Source organism: Leptodactylus fuscus, chromosome 3, assembly GCF_031893055.1.
Source record: "Leptodactylus fuscus isolate aLepFus1 chromosome 3, aLepFus1.hap2, whole genome shotgun sequence".
In the NCBI taxonomy this organism is placed as follows: domain Eukaryota; kingdom Metazoa; phylum Chordata; class Amphibia; order Anura; family Leptodactylidae; genus Leptodactylus; species Leptodactylus fuscus.
Window position 1 is genome coordinate 42,402,722 of NC_134267.1, and position 24,620 is coordinate 42,427,341.

Genomic DNA, 24,620 nt, shown 5'->3' on the forward strand with positions numbered 1-24,620 from the left:
ACGCACTGGGATGTAGAAGGACTAATTACTACGCCATTTAGCCCGTAATTACAATCAAGGCTCTATAAATACTAGGCAATTGTAATCAATGAGCTCGCCTCTCACTGTAATAAATCTGTCAATTTCATTGTGACAGCTTCCTAAAGTACACTATGATACCCCACTTTAAAGAGGACCTGTCAATTCCACATGTCTGTCTTAGGATACTCATACTGTTGTAATCCTTAAGACATAATACGGGAATGTTTTCTTTGCATACTTTGTTGGGCCATTCCTGTTATTCCTCCTAAAATGTATTAATAAGTTTACGAATCGTTTTGTCAGGGGTGTGTACCTACACAGTAGTGACGAGTATGAGAATGTGTAGTGAAACACCCAGATAGAAATCTATCAATTACATTTTTAGGAGGAATAACACACAAGCAAGAAATATTTCTTAAAAAAACAAAACATAAAAACACTTATTTCACATGGCTTATATATAAGTATTGCTTTTACTAAATTAGACATGCAGGAGGGTTTATGCTAGGTTCACACCAGCGTCGCCACTCCACTGTTCGGGTCTGTCAATAACACAGAGGTGGACCACTAAAACAATGGTTACATTAGTTAGTTTTTAAACTGAAACTTGCGTAGGAAAAAATCCTGCACCGATTTGCAGCAGACACTCTGGCGCAAACATGAACAAAGCCTTAGGGATCAGCGATACAGATGGAACAGGCTTTGTTAGGGAAAGAGGGGGCGGATTTTGATGCTGAATCCACCTCAAAATCTGCCCCCTCACAATAGAGGTCTATGTAGACCGCTAGTGTTTATTTTCCGCAAGCGGTTCGTTTCCCCTCACATAAAAAAAGAAGCGAGCTGCCCCTTCTTCAGACGGGCCTAATCCGGACGGGATGCCGGTGCACTGCAGCCGCGACGGAATGTGTTCACGCGGAGCCCTGTGTAAACTAGCCCTTATACAGGCTATTCATAGTTTTTCAACAACTATCACACAAAACCAGACAAAATCTTATCAATATTTTGTTTCCATATTAGCCCATGTAGCCAGAACAGTCAGATGAGAACATAACACAACGCAGCAGAGGTTATAGGGTAGCTCTGAAGCCGGATTGTATTGCTCTAATTTATCTGCTATTTCCATAAGCATTGACAGTTAATGCAGCTATTCTTACTGGAATAGCTTATTTTTTGTATAATATTTGTATAAATATTTGTATGAAAACTCTTTTTATCGTAGGATAATGCACAGTGCCTAAGGCAGCATAGACCAAGAAGAAATGACTTGGATAAATTAGTCTCTTAACCTGTCTGATGTTGAAAGGAAAATTTGCATAAGGGAAAGAAAATTATGAAATAAAGTAATAAAGTCCTGCTGCTCTGCTGGTAGCCACAGGTCCTGCAATAGTGACATCACATACGTTTATGGCAGACCAATGCAGCCAATCATCAGGACAGATGGAACAGCACTTGGTCAATGCTACTGGAAATTTGTTAACTTGTCATAGGGAGAGTCATGTATTAATGAAGTCTGCCTTCTTGTCTTGAGAATTAGACCTCACTAGTGTTGGACACGCGAGGATCGACACTCTTGTAATGAAGAGCCGCCAAGTCTCAAAGTAAATACCGTTAAAATTTAGTTTAGGCTTTGTTATAATTTTTATATTTCCATTGTTCAGATCCATAATAAGAGGAAAACTACAAAAAATATGGCAGTGCTCTATATAATAGACCCCCTTGACTATAATAAGGTCCAATGCGTTTCCATAATTGTTTTTTAGCCCATATCCTCAAATGCCTTTTTAGTTTGCCCCTGTCTTTTTGGGTTGAAGTGACCCAGAGTAAAGATCCCTTTAACTCTAAGACTGTTTAACTTGTACATAAAGGGGCATGGCTTCACAGGACAGGGGCATAGCTTAATGGAAAAGACGCAGGGCTTAAAAAAGAGAACCCGAGCCCCATAAAGTGTTTTGGTTGGAACCTAAGCCACCTAATAAGTGGTGTAAAGTAAGACTAGACCAGATTTTCAAACAGCATTAGACACTTTGATAAATCGGATACATTCCAACTTGCAGCTATTCGCAACACCCTGTCAATATAGTAATATCATTTCTCTAAATGTCCAGCCCTGATTTGCTTCATGATAAGCCTCTTTCTAGCAACACCGCTTCCTTATTTGCTCAGCTACATTTGGAAAATATCAGCTTCCCCGTCCTATCGCATAATGCTACCTCCGGCTGATCTCTTTTGATGGGATTTATCTTCCTTGGACTTCAACCACGTCAAAAATCTTTACATGCATGAAAGTTAGTCGCAGCTTTTGATCCTATTTGGGTAATGGGAAGAGATAAGACAGTTCGCAGCTTGACCAAAGGACTGAAGAAAAAAAAAAAGTTGTGTTCTCAACAATGAATTCATTTAGAATTAAATACAGAGCAAAGCGGTGGATGATTAAATCAGATAAATGAACAACCCCACGCCCACGAATCATTAAATCACCTTTGATGCATCTCCCCTGTCCTTTAGTTTTTTCCGCTTTCTTTTCATTGATGTGCTGCCGGAATGCAAACTGTAATCTTCGCTTATACTGGTAATTAAAGAGATCCAGACAACTTGTAAAAGGTTACACGGCTGAGAAGTGTCCTTTTACTAACCTCTAATTTGGTTGCACTGTCTTGAGCAAACTTTTGTGCTGATCCAGACAATTGTCTGTTCCGCAGCCCCTCTGCCCATCGTATAGCGAGGAGAGGAAAGAGGAAATTCCCTTACCGTTAACGCACTCGAAGATGTCACAGCACTTCCCAGGTGTTCCATTGCCTCGTGAGACTATCCGAGGGATTGACCCTGCGTCACATACAGGGAAGCTGCAGTTCCCAGGGAGACATTCACATCTGCGCAGAAAGAAAAGGTGGAGAAAGTGTCAGTGCCACAGCTCCCTTTGTTTCTTGTACAAAAATAATTAAGTACCAATTAGACACATTGGGGAACCCCAGTGTACATTCGGTAGTGCCAGCAGATGTCAAAAGAGTCTATTAGATCTACAAGTTCTGCATTATCAGTCAGCGCACAGAATCCGTAGACTACGAGATGCCAAAATCAATAGGGTTTATTCACTTTCCTTACTGAGGAGAAATGAATATGGCTATGTCCTTCGGAGAATTACGTCTGCCAATGGTCTTATTAGCAATAATTATGGCATCTGCCTGATTGAAGAAAGCCTGTACGTTTTTCCACTCCTGGATTGTTTTCTGGCTTAGGTTGTCAATAACTAGGTTTCTTTTGCAACACATGCATTCATCTATAGGGAGCTACCTTCCAAGAGGTGGCTATAGGAGCAAGTTCCTCTTTTTAACCAATGAGGTCTAATTTGCATTTCTTACCCAGACTTCTTAGCATGTATGTAGCTAATAAGTCCCCGTACTGTCTCTCCCTAATCAGAGACAATACCCCTAAGGTTTCTTAAGAGACATTGTGAGTCCTGCTAAGGCCTCGTTCACATCAACGTTTGTATTCTGCCTTGGGGAGTCTGGATGAGAACCCCCCCCCAAAGGACTACCGAACGCAACCGTAAGCAGTGTGCCAGTGAAAGCACATGGACCCCATACACTATAATGGGGTCCGTGTGCTTGCCGCCAGATCTCCGCAAGGATCATGTGGACAGGAAAGTAGCTCACAACCTACTTTCCTGCCCGCATGATTTGTGCTGTCACTCCCTGTGTATGGACGGGGTAAGCAGGACTCTCACTATCTCTCCTCGAAGTCCTGTCCAGATATACTGGCTCCAATTTGTCACAACTCACATCATGTAAAGAACTTAAATTGTTTAAATACAGCATTATGACTAAATGATGGAAACGCCTACAGAACTTTGCTATAATTCAGTTCATTTAGTTGGCTAATGATGGGATCTGCAATATATATACTTGCCAGCTGTCCTTACATACTAGCCAGCTATGCTTACATACTGTAAAGTTAAATTCTGCTACATGTGTACACATCCGTATGCATGTAGGTAAATAATTTATTATACAGATACTTATAGGATGAAATGGATTTGGATAGCACTTTGTGCATAATTTGATTTTTTGCATGTGCCGACTTATTTTTAAGTAAAATCCTTGGAAATCCGAGGAAAATGAAAACCTTGAAAACAAATGACCTCATACACAACGTCAGTATGGATTGTGTCAGTACACAGTGCATTATTTATCTTGGAACAGTCTAAACCAAGGTGAGTATACCACAGACAGTAACAACAACGCCATGTGTAGGTATTATGCAGAGCGTCACATAATTCCACAGCCCTCTGCTAAGAAATGGATGAAGGGTTTGACTTTTGCAATGATATATCCTATAATATGAAAAGCTTTCCAAATACTTGTCAATATTCTGCCACTGCTGGTGTTCCTCATATTGGCATGCTGGGATACAAGCAGTATACACAGTGCATGTCTTGTACCTCCGGCATGTGAGAGTATACAGACAATGTATACAGGCTTTCAGCTCTCCCAGTAAAATGGCTCATATGTAGGATGAGCCAATAAATAGTATAGTATGTAGTTTATAGCCATAGCATTTGCAGCACTTGTACTCTTTTTAATACACTAATTTTCACTGTAAGCCATGGCAGGTCTCCCGCAGGGGAGAATACGATTCTTGTCTGAATGGTGCAAGAAGATTTCTCAAGTCCTGAGTGCTGTTCCCACTCTCAATTATTCATGATAGCATATACCATGGAATCCATAGGAGGGTCTATATCACTTCTCCTATCACTCTCTGTCTGGCAGCAGAAGACATCCAGAGGATCACTATTTCCATAATTGCTACACACTACACAGGCAGCAGACAGCCGGCTTCTGAATGACAGAACTGGAATACATATGCATATTCAGCCTGGCCGCGACCTCACACGTGTTCATTGTGACTGTAATATATGAGTGCACTAGAACAAGGCATTACTCTGCATGAGTAATTATTAAGAGTATATTCAAACATGGCAGATTTGTTACAGAAATTTTTGAAGCCAAAAATCCGTTCCGTTTTGGGAGGATTTTGACAAGCAAGAACACAGATTTCATTTGAATAAAACACTTGCGGAAACGTTTACAATGTATCTAGCATTAGATCTCCATTAGTAGCTTTAAGTTAACGTGATAATATGCCACATTTTGGCCCTGTGGAGATCAATGTCACTATCCTCAGTGTCAGGATGGTATATAAAAGCCGTACCTGTATATGTCGTATTCTATATAAAGAGCTTGATGATTCTGTAGAAATTTTAAAAAGTCACCAGAAAACGGCATATATATATATATATATATATATATATATATATATAATTTTTTTTTTAAAGGGGTTGCCTGCTTTATATTTTTATCCTCAGGATAGGCCATAAACACCTGATTTGAGTGTGAGTGGGGCAATGCCCCTGTGTGCCATTCAGCAATGCAGAGCCGTTTCCGGAGCCTGCTCTATACACTATATATACAAGGCCGGAAGCAGAAAGTTCTGTCCCCTGTATAGCAGCTGGGCGCTGTCAACTCCCATTGAAGTCAGCGGATGGTGCCAAGACACTATACAGGGGCCAAGTAATTATAGTCTATCCTGAGGATAGGCCATAACAAGCTTAAGTCACAAACAGGATTACAATAGAAGATGACAGCTCTACAAATAAACCCATTGACCCATTGCTAATCCACAACTGACAATATATGATGTCTCACCTTATCTACTCCCCCTCACTGAACAGAGTATTCCTAGAAAACTCTCCTACAGACTTCAATGAGTCGGCTCCAGATTATTGCTTCCTATAGCTAGCACTAAATGTTAGCACTGCAGAGGAGAAGTTCATGCAAACAGGAGTCTCCATAATGAAATGCAGAGGATAGAATAAAAAAAAAAAAATCTACAATAAAGGAAATAAAACAGATTCTAAAAAAAGATATTTTCATTATCTGGTTTTGATAAATGAAGAAGGGGATGAGTTATCATTTCAAAGGTATGTAACATGTAGAACAAAAACTAGAGAACGTCAAAGAGGTTCTTTAGCTTTAGCAATGGCTGACATGTCTGAAGTGTGGGTTCAACGTGGACTTTACAGAATTCTTAAAGGGATTCTATCATTAAAATCACATTTTTCTCGATCACACGTAGGAATAGCCTTAAGAAAGGCTATTCTTCTCCTACCATTAGAGGTCTTCTCCGCGCCACCATTCGGTAGAAATCCCGGTTTTCCTCGGTATGCAAATTAGTTCTCTTGCAGCACTGGGGGTGGTACCCAGCACTCAAACAGCAGAGTCGACTGCATTTGCACGCGGCCATTTTTTGTGGACGCTTACCCCAGTTTACTGTGTAAGCGGCCACAAGAAAATGGCTGTTTACACCAGGCGGGCATGAGTCCGGACGGCAGAGCCGACTGCGAATGCGTAGACGTTTGAACCCAGCTCCGGAAGAAGACGGAAAGAGAGGACATTCCTGTAGAAGATGGAGGCGGCGCTGGAGATTTCTCTCACAGCATTGGGGACGCCCCCAGTGCTGCGAGAGAACTCATTTGAATACAGACAAAAACCGGGATTTCTACCGAACGGTGGCGCAGACAAGACATCTAAAGTTAGGTGAAGAATAGCCTTTCTTAAGGCTATTCCTATGTGTGATCAAGATAAAATATGTGATTTTAATGATAGAATCCCTTTAAAATCAAAGGAACAAAGGCGGAATTACACATCTCCATCACTAGTGTAAGCAACGTCTTACTAAGCTACAAAAGTGCACTAAAAAGGGAACTATTAGAGACAAACGGGTTTTGTTATTCAAGTTATACATATCTCGCTACATACAATAGAAGGGAGAATGGAAAGGCGCTCACCTCCTGGAGCTATGAGGGAGAAAGAAGGGAAACCAGGGAAAATACAAATGTAAACTTGGACCAGCAATCTGAGAACGTAAATTGGAATTTCTTGTCTTTGCATAAACAAGGGACAGGTCTGAGGAAAATAAACAAACTTTAATTTAGCTTCTCTCTAATAAGATGGGATTCTTTATACTCTTATTTGGCATGTATGTGTTACGAATTGGCAATTACCATGTGTTTCATTTGCTAATGAAATTAATTAAGATGTCAAAGTAATTAAAATATTGACCGGTTTAAAATTAATCTCAGACAACTTTGTTTGTGTACTCCATACACTTAGGAGCTATTGTGTCGCGGGATTTCATTTTATCCGCACACTGTAAATCGTAAGACTGACTGCACATGGTATTGGAGCCAATTCCAGAATGAATCAGGAGTCCGCCTGAATGGTAATCCGTACTCTAAATTAATATTCTGTGAATGTTTGGTGTCCAAAACCAGATAAACAAAGTGACCAGAATGTCTTGTATGTTGTGTATTACCATCATCCTATAATAGCAGCTGAGAAATATATATATATATATATATATATATATATATATATATATATATATATATATATATGGGGGGGCATAATAAACAAAAAGATAAAAAAGGGAGCCAGCCACCAGAACCCAGCACATCAATCCAGGCCCCAGAAAGGTTAGGGTCACCTGATTCCCCTTGTGAATCGATGCTTCTGTTGCCAAAATATCATTGCTCTTGTTGATGTGCAAATGAGCTATTTGTAATTGTTGTTCCAAATAAGTACATGGCAATGCTGTGGTTGCTCTAAAAAGCTCAATGGAAACTTCATAAAACCATAATATCTTGGCAATAGAAGTCCCACATCTCAAGAGGACAACAAATTTGATTCAATGGGAGGCAGAAATGCAGAAAAATGCTGAAACAACTAGGGTCCTGCTCAATCTTGGTGCGGATTCCACGTAGCGAGGCTCAGGCCCATTCATCTGGGCCTAAACAGTAGTGGAAGGCCGCAACAGACCACAGCCAAATACAGTAGCGAAAAACTGAAGTGGAATTCCTCTTCATATTCTCCCGTGTACATGTAACCTAACTGGGTGCTTCATCTGTACCCATTCCCATTCACTCCAACGTATACCTAATGATGGACATGGCCTTCCTGCACGTAGGAGTTTTTCTTCCATCAGAAAAGTAAAAATATTTTTTTTTTTTTTTTTTTTTTTTACACTGGGGTGAATGCAGATGGACACCTGATGGAGGGGGCTCGGTCTGCATGTGTGTCTAGTGACAGATGAGAGAAATAGACATTAAATAATAGTAGTGTGAACCTAGCCTTACAGGTTACAATTAATATGTATACCACAAAAGTGATGCCAATTCAATACGGCATCACAACCATCCACGAGGCCTCAAGCCGCTGTGCACAGTATGGAGCCCGATATACCACATGTTTTCTCAGATGCTGTATGGCAGTGTTAGCTTCCTGTAGATGTCAATAACGCCTGCACAAAGTGATCTGTAATGTATGGTACAGTAGACGCATATTTTACATTTGTATGCCTTTCATGTCACAGATGATTATTTTTATCTGAAATATGAGAGAAAACATAATGGAAAATAGACAACAAAATGCAAATGAAATACAGCGAAACAGCACAAAGCTTAAAACATTGAGCTAGTTGGAAACCAACCCGTCCATGCCTCTCTGGCCACGCAGCTCCGCTTTATAGTCATTATTCTGTCCTGTCCACTTAGTCTGTATCTATACTGTAATGTAAGGTGAGAAGAAACTTATAATCTAACCATAACCATCTTTCCCTTCTCTTTCCCACCACCAATACACAAGCAATATTCACCTGACTAGCAGGATTTTCCTACCAAGAATACAAAGGCATTTTTGAATGACCTACTGTATGTATTATGGAACAGGGCGCGTTGTCCAAAAATAGGCCGTACTTTGAAGTGCAGCTGTGTGTAGGTGACACATTCCCTCTAAAGTGAATCGGCACTAAAATGACTATCTATATCATCCTAGAATCAAAAAGATTACTGGGCATTTCCTTATGGCAGCTTCCTCCTCAGCTCAAGCTTGCTGACAGGAGTCTGTGCTGCCAGACGCCCGAGGACAGCTGAGCTTGAAAGATGAAAATGCCTTTCTTTCAATCTAAGTGATGGTTGGCATGATATTAATTGATATCAATTGCTATTAAACATACTTGCAATGGATGACTGCACTTTGACAGCAAGTGTTTCCTCCCAAGGCCCATTTGGATTGCTATTATAATTGTAATAACAAGTGAAAGTAAAAATCGGAGGTATAAAGAATGGAGCTACTGTGCGCGGGATAAATTTCCCCTGACAATATGTATTTAATAACATGTGTCTCGGAGCTAAAAAGGAAACGGAGCAATATTTTATTCTTCTCCCGCTCCTTTTATTAAACTGGAAAATAATGAAAAACAGCTTTCTTTTAATAAACTTTAAAGAAACTTGTGATGATATTGTATCTTTTAGCACTGGCCAGAAAATGATATAAAGACAGAAATGTTACGTTGTAGTCTGGATTTTTAGTATTATTACAATGTGAAAACATGAAAGAGAGGAAAAAAATATTGTGTAAAAACAAGCGTTTTACAGTGTAATGTGTTCATATGAGAATATTTAGCTATGGCTTTATATTACTTATAATCTTTATCATTCGTTATGGTTACCCGCTACGCCCTAAAACCTCTTGGCTGTCATGGTGTGTAACTTAAATTTTTTTTTTTAAATTGGGTTGTCAAACCTGGCTGCCATATAGTTGTAATAAGTTATAGTGGGACTGTACAGTCAGAACCTCAGAGACAGAAAAGGTTACCGACTCAAACGATTCATTATTTTCAATACAATTAAACAATTGTTGATATTATGTAACTAATTCGATGTCTAGTTTTATGCAAATAAAAATGTCAGCCATTTATGAAGAGGTCGGGGTTAGGCTGGGACCCCACGTGGCGTTTTACAGTCAAAGCAAAGTGGATGGGATTCTAGTGAATCCCATGCCTACTTTGCACCAAAAACCGTGCTGTGGACACACCACAATTTCCAAAACCGACGTTAGACCTACGGAAATGCCTGCGGTTTCCCCATAGATATAATTGAAACAGAAAGTCCGCAGAGGACACCGCTGCAAACCTTCTGTCTATAGCGCGGCAGAAAGAACCAGTGCTACAGTGCTTTTTTGCTGTGGTACGCCACATGGGGCCATAACCTTAGAGTAGGAGATGGAGTCGGGCTATGGAAAAATAGAGGTGATGTAATCAGGGGCTTGGCTTATTGACTCCACAGCTTGGAAACTAAATATATGTTGTAGAGTAATCTTACAAAGTATTGTTTAAAAAAAATAAATAAATAAAAAATTCCTTATAGAAATATTGCAATTATCTGCTTGTAATAGTCCCCTGGTAAACATCCGTATAGCAAGGCTCTAAGTCATGCATACCAAGTAGAATCAGTACAAAGAAGCGAGGATATTATTTACACTGGACATAGACTGTCCCCTGCTTCTCAGAGTGAAAATCCTGCATGAGAAACAGCAAAAAGGTCCTGATACAGACTTCAAGCAGTGAAGGGAAAAGGAATTAGGCAAGTCCATGTCTGGCCGAAACAAGATCTCTTCTTCTTTCACTAAGTATACAGCAGAAGCTGTACTGTACTCTACATGACTTTCTGTCTAGAATGATAAGCACATTTTGAATACCATATGGATATTATATGCATTTTCAACACCAGAGGGAGCTATTACATACAAAGCATTTTTTTTTTTTTTACTTTAGACTACATACAGTATGCACTTATTGCCATTTCTATTGATGGCACAAACCCTTAAAGCAATTTATCATATATGAGAAAATGTACAAGGTATAATATAAACACTATATAACATTTACACACTTAGTTAATTGAATTGACTATTAATTACTCTGTAATGTCTCCTTATGACTGTACCTGAACCCTACTAATTGTAAAGTGATGCAGATTATTATTATTATTATTATTATTATTATTATTATTCAAGCATTCTTGTGAATGGAGAATTTTGAAGAAATAGCTGTGCTCAGTATACGGGTACCCTCATTTTTCAGCCATTACTCTCAACAAGTTACAATCAAGAACAGGTAAAGTAAATCCATAGTTGGAGAATCTAAGAAATGACTTCTCAGATGTACTGGAGCTCTGTAAGTACGCCATCAGTAATACATGGATTTTTAGATGTGAAGTTTAGCTTCAACCAGGCCATCCCCCTGAGCCGTGTTTCTCAATGTTCCTAAGTCAAGTACCTCATAATCAAATAGATGACATCAAAGACTGTGTACTGTACACTGTGCTGCCTAGTAAATGCCCAGCATGAGGAAAGTTCAAGTATCCCCCAAAATCTTGATGTGTACTAGCTTGGCAGACTTACGACAGAGAAGGATACTTGCTTTCAGTAACTGGGCCACTTTCAAAAGAGTCTGTCAGGTCCAAAACACCTCCCAAAACCAATAATAGAGCTATAGAGAGACCTCTATAACACATCTATAGCGATAAAGCAACACAGAGATAATCATCTCTTTATGAATATGCAAATCAGCCTGCAAGTGCATTAGGGGTGGGACAAGTTTGCTAGATTAGTTGCGGTGCAGGGAGCGGCTGCAAATGTCATTCACTGCTAAAGGGTTGATTTTGGACATCAATGTTAGACATTCAGATCACAGACACATCAATCCCTCGTGGCCCCCTACATGGCCCTATTATCGGTTTGGAAGGCATTTTAGACCAGACAGACTCCCTATAGTATTTGGTGTCTGCCCGACCTGGAAAGGATCTGCCTTCATTGTTATGGTGTATACATACCAAAATAATTTTGTAATGAGTAATAAGAAAGTAATACGGAATACATGTGCATGCGGTTACTATAAACATAGACAATGTCACCAATTTATCTTAGTATTTACTTTTATTCCCAAATCACCTAAGCACAAAAGGAACAAGGCAAAATGTCCTTGGCTTAAATCTCCAGCAAGGTTAACTCGTCTTAAGTATTTTTAGCTGAAGATAAACAAGAAGCATGGATTGCCCCGATCTGAAGAATGTGCGCCGTTTCTTGTGTGTTTTGTTATAACAACCTCCCACGTACTGTAAATACATTAATACTCCTAAAACATTACTTATTAATTAGATCATATAAATGCAGTCTTACTGTCCTCGTGTGACTCCGGGCCTACAATGGGACCACGTCAGCATTGTGCTTAGCTGCTCTACTTTTGGAGGCACGGGCTGAATTTTTGCCCCTCTCATCTCTTTTACATTTACCACAAGCATACATGGCTTGTTTTACCTTTACAAGTGAGATAAAAGCGACGGAGGTTTCAACATCTTGTATTTCACATGAAAAAAATCTGACTTTTTCTGAAAATAATCACTTTAGCATATTGCTGCTCATAGCCTTTAAGGGGTCATCCAGTATTTAAAAAAAACATGGCTGCTTTCTTTGAAGAAAATAGCACCATGCCTATCTGTAGGTTGTGTGTAGTACTGCAGCAGTGCTTTAGGCTGGGTTTATGTGGATGGCTGGGTTTTGTACTGTCCTGTCCTGTACATTTGATATCAGCGCGGCACAGTAGAGCCACAAGGAGACAGGGACTCGGCATAATACAGGACAATAATGGTGTTCAGGTCCGGGTTCCATGCTCAGTCCAGAAAACATGGCCGACATCTGGTCCTCATCTTGTGGACCAAACATGCCCATATGAAGTTGACCTTATTCACATTAATGTCACTAGGCTAAAATACTAGACACCCCTCGATATGACCTGTGAGATGAGGTAAAGAAGAAAACAGAACGGATATAAATGACTCCTTACATCACACTTGCATTTTTTTTACAACTTTCTACAAGAGGAATTTTTTAGGCATAGTCAATCCCCTTTTCTGCAGAGCCCCTTTTGTGGTCACATCCCCTTTTTGTCACCATCCTCTAAATCTAGGGTTCGATGCCTGGACTTCAACTCAGTATCCTGTATAACATAACATATCCTTGTAGCATAGTTTTATGGAGGAAGACATCTCCCAGAGGTCTAACAACTCTTCTGACAACAGCTTCTTCCTGGAGTCTTTTGGATGACTCAAGAATGACAAGTAGGGTTTACATACACCTGACCCTCGGGCCCCTTTTTTCCCTGGAAAAATACAAAAACATCAAAGGGAAACTCATGACAATACAAGTCCTATAGTTTCCTGTAGGGTCAGATTTGTATTAGGTGGCCTGTCATGATGCTTCACTTGCCAAACCAGAGAGAGAACGGCACATTGTGCTTAAACCTCGTTCACATCTGAGTTTGGTAATCCGTTCGGGGAGTCCGCATGGAGACCCCCTCCTATCCCCCGAATGGACTAGCAAATGCATTGCCAAGCAGTGTGCAGTGAAAGTACACAGGCCTCATAGACTATAATGGGGTCTGTGTGCTCTCCGCACGGAACATGTGGACAGAAAAGTACTTCGTGATCTACTTTCATGTCCGCATGATTCGTGCGGGCAACATGCGGAAAGCACACGGACCCCATTATAGTCTATGGGGTCCATGTGCTTTCACTGGCACACCGCTTGTCAATGCGTTTGGTATTCCATTCGGGGGGGGGGGGGAAGGGGGGGTGTCCCCATGCGGACTTCTCGAACGGATTACCAAACGCAGATGTGAACGAGGGGTAACTTGCTATGGACATACAGTGTTGTGTAAATGTTCTAGGCAGGTGTGGAATAAATGCTGCAAAGTAAGAACGCTTTCAAGCATAAAAATGTCAATAGTTTATTTTTATCAATTAGCAAAATTATATATATTCGAATTGTCTGGGTACTGTCAGAGATGGGGGGGGGGGGGGCTGCCTTTCTGACAATGGAGAGATATGAGTGTTCACATTAACAACACCGATATTTCCAGCACCAGGTTGCACACCGGGAAAGCAGACATGTCGGTTTTCTAGGGGTATATAATGCCGCACATCTATGAGGACGTGAAAGGTCCTCTTTGGATAAAAGTGTAAAACCCCTTTAAGTTGACCATAAAAGTAAAGGCTGGTGACGCGAGAGAATGTGAAGTTCAGTGTTTTAACAGCTGCTGAATAAACACGCCACTTCTGGTTCTGCGAGCGTTTTCCACAGTGACACTGACAGTTCATTTGAGTTCAGCTGAGACACAGCTAGGGAGAACGATTAAAGTGATTTGTGTGATGGGTTAGCTAAAATAACATTGCATCCTATAAAGAAGCTTTTTACATGGGAGCTTTTTCCCGCCTGTCACCAAACTATTTAAAAAGCTGCTGTAATGCCATCTCCCAGCAATTCTCCATTGATTTCTATGGAGACCTGTTGTTCAGCTGTTATATAGCTTAAAGTGCTAGTATAAAAAGCGCACACGCTGTGTATAATAGTATTGATTAATAAGAGTCTCGTCTCTATATCAAGAGCAGTCATTTGTATGGGCTGCACAAATGTGATTGGAGCTGGCTAGGACTAGGTTACGCTATCCTTGGATATGATAAAAAATGTAATTAAAAAATCCTATAAACTTCCTATTTTACAATATCATGCATCGGTGTGCAGTGAAAGCACACGGACCCCATAGACTATAATGGGGTCCGTGTGCTTTCCGCACAATCTCTGCATGGAACATGCAGACAGAAAAGTAGTTCACAATTTATTTCCCTGTCCACATGACTAGTACAAAGACTGTGAGGAAACCACACGGACCACATTATAGTCTATGGGATCCGTGTGCTTTCACTGCACACCACTTGCTAATGCGTTCGGTAGACTGTTCAGCCCCATTCGGACTCCCCTGAAAGGATTATCAATGAAAATGTGAACGAGGCCTTAGGCTTTGGATATATTCACAGGACAGAGCCCTGCACTTGGCTGTGAATTACCATTTGAGGGTTTGCTTTTCTTTTCCCTATCAGTAAGTGTTTGGAGTGTGGGAGGAAACGCACGCAAACACGGGAAGAACACAAACTCCTTGCACATGTTACCCTAGGCAGGATTCAAACCCAGGACTCCAGCACTGCAAGGCTACATTGCTAACCACTGAGCCACCGTGCTGCTCACACTTGAGAATTTCACCAATCCTTCATAGAAAAATAGCAAGTTGTATGTTTTCTCAGATCGGTCACATGAACTGTTAAAACAACAGCTGTGTGAATAGATCCAGTAAAGCCTATGGGGAAGCGTGCTGGTCATTAACACAACAGCTAGCATGTGACCGGTGAACCCTGTCATGTGAATGAGCCCTTAAAGAGGTTGTTTAAATGATGATAGAAGATCTGAGAAGGACAGGAAAAAAATGAGAAAAATAAAAAATAAAAAAATCGTGGAAAGACTCAAACACCGACAAATCTGAATGGGTTAAAATGAAGGTGTGAGACCCAACAAGCTTCGTAAATCACAAATTCTGGGATGGATTTTATACTGTAGACTCTGATAAAGTTGTGAACCTCACATCAAAGCATCAGACTAGGCAACACCGAGATACAAAAACAGGGCAGTGACAGCCATGCATGACTGCTACAGTGGATGCCACACTTAATAGATGACAGCATAATTAGTCCAGGAACACGGCAAATCCTACAAATCCTGATAAAATGTAATTAAAGATGAAATCACAAAGCAACAGATAACACAAGAGTTTATTATGGAGTAAGCGTTTAAGATTATAGTCCCTTGAACTTCGCCGTCCGTATAAAACTACTAGATGTGGATTTTAAATGACTATTTTTTACACCGCAATCGACTCCAGGAAATATTCTGTGACAAAACGTGACAGGAGCAATGAAGCAGTTAGGAGAAACAGAAGGTGAGAATGAGCTATAATCTCATACAACATAATATAAAGGCCATGTCATCTAGTGAAATGGTATTGGACATATAAAGGAACAGAAGGAAATCAGGCCCCGCCTCCAGTGCACTTGCAGACTGAGAGTTTTCCTCTGCATACATTCTGTCCCTATTATACCTATACGGAAAATACCATTGTCTCTGTGGGTACAACTGACAAGCTGTGATTTGCACTTTATGCCACCGTGTTTTTATTGTGGCCAAATCGCACGTCCATAAAAAGATGATTGTGCCTGTATTGCTATAGGAGTTCGTGGCCACAAAGGAATAAGTGTCCCTACGTGGCACAATTATGGGTTTGGGAGATTTTGGAACTTAAAGGTTTCTTTTAAAATTAAAAAAAAAGTCCCTACAGTTGTCTATTCATTTCTTTGGACACAAAAAAATTTGCATCCAAAAATTTTAAAACATTTTAAATTTTTTTTTACGTGTCCTCAATACAGCTTTTTTCCTATTGCTTGTCCAATCGACTTCTCTGTGGAACTTTAAAAAAATGCCATCAAAAACATCAATATGTTATTTTTTATGATGATCTATAATATAAATATATATATATATATATATATATATATATATATATATATATATATATATATTATACACACACACACGAGGGGGGCCCCAAAAGTTTCCAGAAAAGTTGTTTTTGAAGCATGTATATTTTTGTGTACAAAATTCCTTCAAAGTCCTCTCCTTTAGCGGCGATACACTTGTCAAATCTCGTCTGCCATTGTTTGAAACATTTTTTAAACTCATCTACTTTGATGTGTGCAAGCGCCTCCCTCGTTTTCCTCTTCACCTCCTCCACGTCGGCGAAACGCTTCCCCTTGAGGTTCCTTTTCATTCGTGGGAATAAAAAAAAAGTCACTGGGAGCCATATCGGGTGAATAGGGTGGGTGGGACAAGACAGCCATGCTGTTTCTTGCCATGAAAGTGGTCAACGTGATGGCGGTGTGGGCTGGGGCATTGTCGTGGTGGAAAAACCAATCACCAGACTGCCACATTTCGGGCTTTTTTCGCCGCACACTGTTGTGCAACCTCTTGAGAACCCCCAAGTAGAAAACCTGGTTGACGGTCTGACCTGTTGGAACGAATTCAGAGTGCACAATCCCTTTTGCATCGAAAAAACAAATGACCATTGTCTTCACATTGGACTTCATTTGACGTGCGACAGCTGGACAAAACAGCTCTTGCAAGAAAATTCACTGCAGGTAGACGAAACCTTCCGCATCAACGCCGCTTGGCACACTGACTGAGAAGGCGTGGCTGAACAAATAATTAGCTGCAGAATCGCGTACTACGAAAACTGCGCGCGCAGCAGCCTCATTCTGTAAACTTTTGGGTCCCCCTCATATATATATATATATATATATATATATATATATATATATATATATATATATATATATATATATAATCTTAGACCACAATTTTATATTGAAATGCTATAGTTCTGAACCTGCATTTCCAGTACTGGATTCAAAGCTTTAAGTGGGCTTTATCATGTATCAAACAGGGTTGTTTTCCTACATAGCATTATTCTATAACACTTGGTGCAAAGGCTGCACGTCCCAAAATACAATTGTCAAAGGCAATCACTGTTAAATCAGCAGAGCATGTTGGGAGATTACAGAATTGTATGGACTATAACTCCAGTTCTAAGTCACTTTGACATGGCACTACATCCTCCAGACCTATACGTTACGTACATTGGAGTCTTCTATTGCTGAAAGTAGCATTTTAATCTCCACAAGTGTGCCTGACGCCGCAAATTCTTATAAGAATAGATGTTGCTGGTGTGCTGTGAAGACTGTATGACAGTTTTCTCCTTACTTGGCATCGCTGCCTTGCGCACAATACTTACATAAGAGCCCAAATTCTAAAGATATGATGCATTTGTCAAGATCCTTTGAAAGGAGTCTTTCTGTTTACCTTAACGCATTGAGAGAAAGGAATGGATGGCGTGTTTACTGACGGTTGGAGGGTGTTCGTCACCATGAAAAATGTATACTATTAAACTTGGAGTGGAAAAGCACCGCCGTCTTCCTGTGACTTCAACAAGTTAATACGCATGGTTGCAACCATCTATTACACATGATGAATGTCAATTCATTTTCTGGTGACTGGACAGGTGCTAAACAAGATATATGTTTCCAGGACCACACTTTTATTTAAAACCTTCCCAGAAAGAAGGCCCAGCATGCACGGCACGGCGTGTTCTCCTATACGCTCCCTTAAATCAGTGACGCTTGCTCTGACAGTAATACGGCTGTGTATGTGCCACATATGGAATCTAATATGTTTCAAGAAAATTACGAGAAAAGATATAAATCACCGGGGAAGGAGGACGGGGTTGTAATCCGACAGACCGTCATGTTATCCTCTCTTGTTTAGCACTGTTCCTCTCAGCTTCACGGTATAACAAGACGCGTTTTAGCGCCAAATATTTGTTCATTTTAACCTTGAAGGTGATAAAGTGATGATAACACTACAAGCAACCTAAATGTGAACGCTGGATGTGTCTGACTGGCTGGGCGAGGTTTAGGTCTTGTGTAATGATGCTGAGACACTTCATTTTATGGCTTAAAGTAGGCTGTTCTTAAAGGGGTCCCGACAGTAAGAATCAGCTGTTTCCCAGAGCACACAAACCTGCTATTGTTTGCAAAACATTGTGCACAACTCTAATATTATGGATGATTACGTCCACCATTTAGCCCTAAATAAAGTGATAGGTAAAGGGAATAACTCGGATTATCTCAAGGGTACGCTATATTAGACAGCTTGAAGCTGATGAGCATCTCCAAAACATGTAATGGCATCTCCAAAATAGCAAGTGGTATGAGGTGATCCTGGGATCCAGTGGTTAGCACCAGGGCTGTGGAGTTGTCAGGCCAAATAGCCGACTCTCACTATTTGTAACTTGATATAGGCTTTACCACTGCAACTCCTACAATACCTAAATGGGTCTAGGTTCCTTTTGTCCTTTCTCTGCACATAGCTACATTTTCCTATTTACAGCAGAAAACATACTACAACTTCTAATATGCCCAGTGGTGCCATCCAGTCAGTAAGAGACAATTTCTAAGGGCTAGTTTACACAGGGTTCCGCGTCAACACATTCCGTCGCGGCTTTCCGCTCCGGATTAGGCCAAAATGAATGGGCCTAGTCCGGAGGGTGGAGCCGCGAGGCGGACGTTGTGACTGAATCAGCTGCAGAATCTGCCTGAAGAAAGGGCAACTCGCTTCTTTTTTCCGCGATCGGGAACAATCCCCTTGCAGAAAAAGGAAATGACCGGCTCCCACTGATTTTAATGGGAGGCGACAGGACTTTTCCCTGTGTGAACTAGCCCTAAGACCATGGATATTAGTGGAGTTACATCTCGTGCTCACTCTTTTCATTTATTATGGAAAACACTTTTAAAGCAGGAACAGAATTGAAATCGTTCCCTCTTGTCAGAGGCAATTTACGGTTCCCGGTTTCATCGGGATTCCGATCCCGATCTTTTCCCGCGGGATCAAGGTTGGAGGTTATTTATCACAATGCTTGGCTACTGGCCAATCATTGTTAGCTTTTTCCCACAATAATTGGCCAGTAGCTAAGCATTGTGGTAAATAACCTCCGACCTCGATCCCGTGGGAAAAGATCGGGATCGGAATCCGATCTTTTCGCTCAACCCTAGTCACCTACCATGTGCCATTTACAATACTAGTACCTTTTTATGTGGCAATGAGCTTGTCCCCAGGCTTGTTTCTAACTTCTGTACAATGTCCATGTCTTACAGAAGAAATTTTTACTTTTAGTGAACCCTGACTTACGGTCTACCAGAGTGCCACGGGGGCGAAAAAAAGTCGCCACCGCCACAGCACCTGAGTTATAGCAGCTGCATCTTTTATCTTGTTGGGTTAAATTTAAAAAGTTATTAAACATAACTACTGAACTATGAAGGAACCGTAAAAATATCAAGACATGAAATTACATGTCTTTTTCTTTACTGCAAATCCAATATACATTACTAAGTGGGGCTGAGCTCTAATTGCGGCAGTTTATGTGTATTTCTTCCCTGTCCTCCTCCTTCCTCCCTACAGAATCCCTTTTCTCTTTTTCTTAACTATCGGGCTTAAGATTTACCGACCAGTCGTATCTTAAACTCTCCCTGGAGCTTCTGTTTCAGCATGTTATGAAATTAGGCTATTAACAGCCCGGTTATAAATCTGTCTCCGAGATGATTAATGTGTTGCAAAATCTCTCAACTTGATTATTTTGGATTACATGTGAGCTACAAGCAGTTTCCTTTCACTGTTAAACAGAAAACACAATGCCAATGAATTATCCCTAATTTGTTTCTTGACTGTTCCCGTTACTCTTTTTTTTTTTTTTTTTGCCTGGGTTGCGTGAAGCGGAAATTTTTTTTCCCGTCCCGTGCGATTGTAAAGGTAGGCTTACGCGCTTGGCAGTGGTGGCGATTTACCTAGTTATTAGCCCCCATGCAAACTCTGCTCTTATTCATCAAGATTTAGCCCTTAATAATATGTAAAACCGTCTCTTACTATTCTGTCACACTGATCCTCGCCTATTATGCGTCTGGATTTATGCCAGCGCTCTATCCATTAAGAAGGAACATTGCTGAGAAAAAGAAAATGTTATTTACAATGGTTTTTTTTTTTTTTTTTTCTATTTTAATTTTAATCTACCTGTCTAGTTTTAAAAGCTCTTTTTGAGGTTCGGCAATTTTTATATTAACTCAATATATATTGCTTTTAAAAATACAGCTATTTATCTCCCAAGAGACCGCAAACACAGAGGCTTTACAGAAGAGAAATGTAAACTGAAATAAGAGAAAATATACATGAAGCCGAGAATAAAAATTCTTGACAAAACTGAACATTTTTCTGCTAAATGTAGTCTGCGCTACAGAAGTAACGCTTACAAACCGGGTCTTATGGGTGAATATTAAAGGGGTTGTCCCCTGAAGAATTATCCGTGTAATAGAAGGGTGCCATCAAGGGGGGCAATCCATGCCACACAGCCGTGATGTTGAGCTGTAAGGCCGGCCCCTTTGGCAGATGCCAGCAAAACTGACAGTGTGCTGAATTTAGGTCAATGTCAACTTTGCAGTGGTAAATAACACCGCCAATGTTAGGGCGTGTGTCCCGTTCACCTTGTCACATTTGCTGAGGTTGATACACAATGGCAATTCAATACAAACAGCTGCTGGTGCTATTCTATTATCATTTCTATAATATCTTGATATAACCTTTTAAATGTCTTAGTTGGGTATTTAAATGTAAGGGAATAGGGGTGTTGCGCAGAGTGGTGGTCTATGCAGGCAGCTGTGATGACAACTGCAATATGGATATCATAGATGGAGACCGCCATTATTAAGCATATTTATGTGGCTTTTGTGATGAATGGCCAAGAGTTATGTTTTTTTTTTCACTGCCTTATCAGATATATTTCCCTTTTGCCCTGTTAATTTACTCAACCTGATTAGCAAGATGCCAAAGATAGTGTCCAATTGTCCAAGCCTAATTTCTCCCTGGAGGTAGCTTGGCTCATCCCTTTGTCTCAACCTAAGCACAGCATTGTCATGATTGTGCTAACTTCGTTATTCTTAGCAGGGGGTGTCTGGGATCAGTGGACTGAGAGCCTTGCTATCACCTTTTAGCAGACAACCTGACTCAAAAGGACATCTGCTAAGAGCTATGACCATATATAATCATACTGGTACAAGGTGAGGGGGAGAGCTGCCCACCTTGCTGACCTCATGATGGAAGGGGGCTGAGTGGAGATATATTGTCACACATGACAAGACCCCAGGGTCTTGTTGTTCTTCCTGGACTGCTGGGATGTGTCACGAAGTGCTGTGATGCTGGGGAATCTAATCCCTTGGACTAAGGTCTCTATTGTCTCTGGAGATACCATGCACCCTGGACCATTCTGCTAATGGGGAGTCAAACCCCTACCACCTAAGGATTACTTATGGACTCTAACTACTTACGGACTCTAAAGGACTGTGCCCTGGATTTCATGAGGTGAACTCCGGAGACCCAATTGGGTATTATATTTCTGTTTCTGATCTTTTATTCTTGTTATCTTACTGCACTGTAACATACCCTTCTGTAACCATATAAGTTTGTATCCGCTAGCATATATCTCTATGTATGTTGGTTGTATCGACCCTCTTGGGTTGGGTAAAAGTGGCTGTGGCTAGGCGAGATCCTTCACAGCTCTCATACAGAGCAGCTCCAGTTTTGGCAGACTCAAGCTATCCTTGTATTGAAGGACGGTCACTTATCTAAATGGTTGCCATGTAATTTTAATGTACCATTTCTGGCTGAGCGAACCTATTTAGATAAGTGACCATGGGTTGGAGAGTATGAATATTTTTGATGGTGGACGAGAGACATTTTCTGACATATTTCTTTAAGCAACCTCATATAGAAAAAGTTTTCCCAATTCTCTACAAGAAACTCAAAATGACAAAGAAGACACGGTGAACACAACATGATGGCAAACCTTGTTGGCAGTGTGCAGCATCCATCAGCCGTCAGTCGGACTTGAGTAGCATAGCTGTCTGCCGGACATACTACTTGCTGGACTGGAGGGCATTCCACAGTACTGCAATCCACACTGAAAACTTATAGAGAAAAAAAAAAAAGATTAATATAAAGGAACATCAGTAAATAAAGGTTTTTCGCTTTACAATAAAGACATTTTCCAATATAATTTCAGGATTAAATTCTATAAGTTTGTTGCCTTTCAACAAGAATGCTCAATTTATTCCCAGTTGGTAAAAATGTGTCCTGGCCCTGTGATGACCAGATAGATCTCCGGCTTCTTAAAGGGGCTCTTTCATTGGGAAAAGTCATTTTTAACTAATCACATCCTTGCATAGCCTTTAGAAAGGCTATTCCACACCTATCATTTGTATGTAAATTACCTCAGTAGTTTTTGAATGAGTCAGTTTTTAGTCACATGCTAATTAGCCTCTTGGTGCACCCCGGAAGTCTCATCGTGCACCCTCTGTACTATTCTTTCCTATGTATATGTACAGCGCAGGCTGCTGATGCTGACTCAGCTTCCTGTTTGCACACACAGATAGGAAAGAATAGAAGAGACGAGTGCTGCTGGGAACTTCCTGCGCTGGCTGGAAGCTAATTAGCATATGAATAAAAGCAGACTCATTCAAAAATCACTGAGGCAATTTACATACTAAAGGTAGGTGTGGAATAGCCTTTGTAAAGGCTATGCAAGGATGTGCTTAGTTAAAAATGACTTTACCCAATGATAGAGCCCTTTAATGTTACAGGAAAGTTTCAGGATAGTCAGGATTCTGTTTTGTAACAAGCTGCACATATCATCAAATGACCACGATGACTTAACCCCATCATTATTGTACAATCGGCAATACAATATGGATCAAGAGGACATACATTTTGGTTTAGGAGTCCATGGGGTGGTCCTATTCAGTAACACTAGGTTCACACTAGTGTTTGGCTCCTATGCACCAATATCTCTGCAACAGTGAATTCAGGGCACTATAAGCTTATTTACTTGACTTAATGTCTTAGGACATGAAAGCTCTTTTGTAAGTGAAAAATCTATTACTTACAGTAAGCAGCAAAGTTTGAGAATTTCCTAATATGTATTATAAAACTTTATGATAAACCACACAAAAAACATGACGGAGTGGAATTAATCAAAATTGGTGTTTCATACAACAGTATTGGTCCCCTGTGCTCCGAAGTGGAGTCGTGTCTACCTGTTAATAAATAAGGTACATCAGTAGCCCTTTGTACGCCAAACACGCAGATCAGTTTCTGGCATAAATTATAGTAAATCTGCTAGTGGGGGAGGCCCCACGTCTTCTCCTAAGCCCCAACATGCCCACTTTTCTAAAAAAAAAAAAAAAGTGTCATGTGGAGCGCAAACCATTGAAAAGGCATCAATTTATGTGTAAAAAAGCATATTTCTGCAAAAGTATGACTTTTTTTTTTTTTTTTTTTTTTTTTACTATGATCTAGTGTCAGTGTCTGGGGTTGCTAGGTGGGGTGACATAGACACAAAAGTCCAGTTTCTTTAGTCCAGAACAAAGGTAGAGTTTATTTTCACTCAAAAAAGGCAGTGCGACAACATAAAGGAAACAATACAAAAGTAAATCCCTGCCTGGCTAGGCACTAACTGAACATAGAATAGGTTACCTCACCTAGAATAACAGAAATCAAAAGCCAGTAGAATCATTCAGGACACAGCTCCAAAAATATGACCTCTCTGTCAGCTCTCCAGCCAAGCTCTGCCAAAGTGTAGCTGCTGGAGCAACTTCTTAAGCCTTCGTGATGAGGAGACTCTCAGCAGCTGAGTCGCTGCCGGAACATCCCCAAAGTGTGGACTGGAGGGGGGTGGAATGACAGGTCCCACTACCAACCTACCTGCCATTCCTAAAAATCCAGCCCAGTAACCAAAACTTTGAAATAACCCTCAGCAGACAAAATTATCTGCTGAGAAACGTTCTTTGTGGAGTTTTCTCATCTCACCCACCTTAGTAGTCTAGGTGAGATGTACACCCCCTCCATTACCTGACCAACCATCGGCTTACACTAGTTTAATAACTCTCCCCCAAGGTTCCTAAAAGAGGTCTCCAATCATATGTAAAGTTCTAGTTATTGTCTAATGGAATCAGTTTTCCAATACAATATTCCTAAAAAGACCTGTCAGGTGAGGCTGTATGATATATATATACCACATGCTACAAGATATATGTTAGAGTGTGACATAAGGAAAGAAGCTGAGCTCTATGATAAATAGGACTCAGAGCAGAAAAAAACAAAGTAAATCCT

The 24,620-nt window shown here is 40.5% G+C and overlaps 1 protein-coding gene across 1 annotated transcript in view; it reads right to left on the bottom strand.

The window, feature by feature from the left end:
• CRIM1 (cysteine rich transmembrane BMP regulator 1) overlaps positions 1-24,620 on the bottom strand; it is a 530,601-nt gene that overhangs the window by 258,155 nt on the left and 247,826 nt on the right. The window contains exons 4-5 of the mRNA XM_075267494.1: positions 22,300-22,420; positions 2,770-2,891 (exon numbers count right to left, since the gene is read on the bottom strand). Of these exons, the coding sequence (XP_075123595.1) occupies positions 2,770-2,891; positions 22,300-22,420 (243 nt within the window). The remainder of the gene's footprint in view (positions 1-2,769; positions 2,892-22,299; positions 22,421-24,620) is intronic.